At 45.4% G+C, this 3,311-nt stretch overlaps 1 protein-coding gene across 1 annotated transcript; it reads right to left on the bottom strand.

The window, feature by feature from the left end:
• Positions 1-1,419: 1,419 nt before the first annotated feature.
• LOC112494667 (pinin-like) lies at positions 1,420-2,541 on the bottom strand. Its single transcript, XM_025087328.1, has one exon. It carries the CDS (start codon positions 2,539-2,541, stop codon positions 1,420-1,422), a length of 1,122 nt encoding a protein of 373 aa, XP_024943096.1.
• Positions 2,542-3,311: the final 770 nt, after the last annotated feature.

Raw genomic sequence — 3,311 nt, 5'->3', positions numbered from 1 at the left:
GCGGTCAGCCCCTGACTCGCAGTTGGCTGCGACATGCCCGTTTATTCTACATTTATAGCATTTAATAGGTCTTGCCTTTAGTAGGGTAACTTTAGTTTCTGCCCAGCCTACAGTTAATCGCCCTTCTTTCACTATTTTCGCTGCGGCTGTGATTGGGCAGCTCACGGTTGTCATACCCAGTCTTCGACGTATTCTAATAATAGTTCCGATGTTGACTGCTTCGGCTGTGCAGCCCCCAGCTTTGGCCACTGAGCTTTTGATGTTCAATATATTTGCCGTATCGTCTAGCCCGACTATTCTAAGTACTGCGCGCTTTTCCGGTCTGGCAATTTTTACCACAGTTTCATCCAATTGTTTTCTCAGGGCCTCTGCTAGCTTTCCCGCATTGGTTTTGCTGTCAGATCCTCTGATGAGAAGCTTCCTTGCAGATGTGATCGTTGATTCAATCTTCATGCTGCTTATGCCCATGCCTTCTAGGCTTACCTCTGACTTGGCCTCGTCAAGTATCTTTGCATATGTCATGCCTTTTGCCTTTCCTTCTTCAGTAATTGTAAGGACGACAGCCGAGGTAGATGTGTTACGTCCGACGCAACGCAACCCCATTGCCCCCCCCTTCAGCACCCCCTCAGAACCCCACTAGCAACGGTCAAAGACCACGATAGATGTAACCGATCCTCAGCGAACATGCGTTAATTATTGTAAATCGTAGTTTACCTATATATATATATTAATTAAGGGATATCATCATATTATATTATACTGTACACGACATTTCATACTTTCACACATTTTCAGAAATCACACCAACATTGTGACATTGCAGGTGGATGAATAGAGAGAGAGAGAGAGATCACTGCAATCAAAGAATAAGAACGGCACGGGCAGCAATGCTGAACAGGATACTCAGAATTGAGGTGCCTAAAGAGCATTTTCACCATAGTACCGCGAATACCGCGCACAGCAGAACTCCTACCCGTCACCTTCGCACCCACCTCACCACCAAGATAATCCTGACAATGCTGACGATCACACATCCATTGTATTAGAATCTCGCTATGTTAGCAGATTAACACATTCTCTCTTCTTACTGCAACTGCTATATGTATTTTAACCCATTGTTTTATTATATTTAGTTAAACTATACCTTTTTCTCTTAATTTCGAGACCTGAACCTATTAGCTCCTCAATCCTGATAAACCCTTTACCAGTAGCTTCAACTAAACTCCCGTAGAACGAGTGAGTTTACCAAATCAATATATTTAGTACCTGCTTGTGATCCTCATCTTAACCATCGACCAAGTGACATAAACGCAAATAGGCGTGCTTTAGCACCTTAAAGTGGCAAGAACCCAATACCTTTTACGTGATCTTTGATCTCAACACCCATGCTAGCTCCCTGATGCTCCCGCATACGGTCGCTCACGCATAGGACGTAACAGATGGAGGCTTCAGAGTTGTCCTAGTACCACTTTTTGGTTCTCGTTGTTGCTGATGCGGCTGCCCACTTTGTTCAGTGACAGTATTTTTTCCATCCTTGCTATCATTTCTTTTCTTCTTATCTTTTCTTTTACCACTGACTACAGTCCATACTTGCTTTATTCCTTGCGGTGTGCTGGGTTTAGATTCTCTTGGGCCGCTCATCAGTTGCTCCGTAATTTTCCCGTTAGTCTTGGAATTGTTATTATTAATTTCCTTTTTGGGTGTGCCTGGCATGTCCACTAGGATTACGCTTCGTGGAGGGATTCTCTGCGCGAGGAGAGTATTCCGGTGTTTCTCTTCAAATGCGTGGAATCTAGCCTCCATTGTAGTTTCAATCTGTGTTCGTATCATCGTTTGTAGTTGCATAAGGAAACCCTCTGGGATTGCCTGAGTGGTCATATCACTGGGGTTGCCTTGCTGCAACTTCTGCAGCTGCTGTGTTTTTTGCAGTGTTAGAGGCTGCGGCGGGTGTGGCTGGTTTGGCTTCTGCGGTGGAGGCAGTGGCTGTGATTGAGCCGCCGCCTCTGCCTTCATCTGCGCGATGTCCCTCCTCAGACTCTTAATTTCCTTGCAGAGTTTAGAGTTGTCTCTCTCAAGTTTTTCTATCGTGGCAGCTTTCGGTTCTGGCCGCTGAGCTGTTAACCTGGTAACGGCTTTTTCTATTCCGGCTGCCGCATCCTTGAGCATTTTGATGTAGGTGCCTTTCAGGTTGCCCGGTTTCTGGCTAACCTCCCTAATTTTGTCTAGTCCTTCCTTGATGAGTTCTGAGGGCGGTTTGAGCTCAGCCAGATCCAGATACATTTGGTCTTGCTTCTTTTGATGCTTCGCCACCTTGCACTCTTGCATCTTTTTTGCTTCTCTGGTTCTTCTCTTTTCCTCTTCCTCCTGTTGTTGTCGCCTAATATCTTCTGCTCTTGCGATTCTATATTCCATTCTGGCTCTCCTGGCAGCTTCATCATCGTCTAAATCTTCATATCCACTGCAGTTTTCGCTTTGGTTTTTCTTCTTACTGTTGGTGTCTCTGCTGTTCTGGGTCAGCTTTGCTCTTTTCCCGTTTTCCATTAGTTCGGTGCTTGAGTTTAGGTCCCTGTGGTAGGCCTCTGCATCAGCGTCAGCTTCTTCCTGTGCAGAGGGTGAGCTGGTGCTGTCCAGCGACACCGTCTTTTCCCTTAGGTAGCGAGTCTCGATGTTCACTATGTTTAGGGAACTGTGTTTGCTCTGTCCTTCTTGTTTGCTTGCAGTTTTAAGGCTGCGGTCTTTTGGTTCTTCTATCGGTTTAAGTATCGGGGTCCCGTCCCCTCGCACTATTCGAGGACCTGTTGCAGGGTCTTCCTCGCCCCTAGCTTTACTCTTGCATCTTCAGGTGCAGAGCCCAATGCAGAGCTCCCAGAAGACGATTGGCCACGAGCACTGCCCACCCAGGCTTTCACCGGGTCGAAGGCAGCAGGGGGGGTGGGTGTAAAACTTTTTACGTTTTTACTTTAGACGTAACAAAAGTTTTAATAACGTTATTATGTTACGATCGCTCTCTAAATACGCAGAATATGGTTAAGTTCTTACGTTCAATATTCAAGAGATTTCGTGAATGCTGATTTAGAAAAGGTAGTTAGGATGGTTCGTTGGTCAGATTTGCCAGTGCTAAACGGTACGTCCACGCGTTATGTCAAATGTTTCAGCAGATAAGATTCGGTAGGAATAGGAAATAGGTTCCAGAGGATACCTTGATCGATACGAGGATGATTGTTCTTTGAGTCTGATATGATATCCTGATTAACGAAACTAGAACGAATTTTAACTGAACGAATTGTTTGATTCTTTGCTCGGGTATTCTT

Source organism: Cephus cinctus, unplaced genomic scaffold (assembly GCF_000341935.2).
Source record: "Cephus cinctus unplaced genomic scaffold, Ccin1 Ccin1_scaffold0691, whole genome shotgun sequence".
Lineage (NCBI taxonomy): Eukaryota > Metazoa > Arthropoda > Insecta > Hymenoptera > Cephidae > Cephus > Cephus cinctus.
This window is presented reverse-complemented; position numbering and strand designations above follow the sequence as displayed.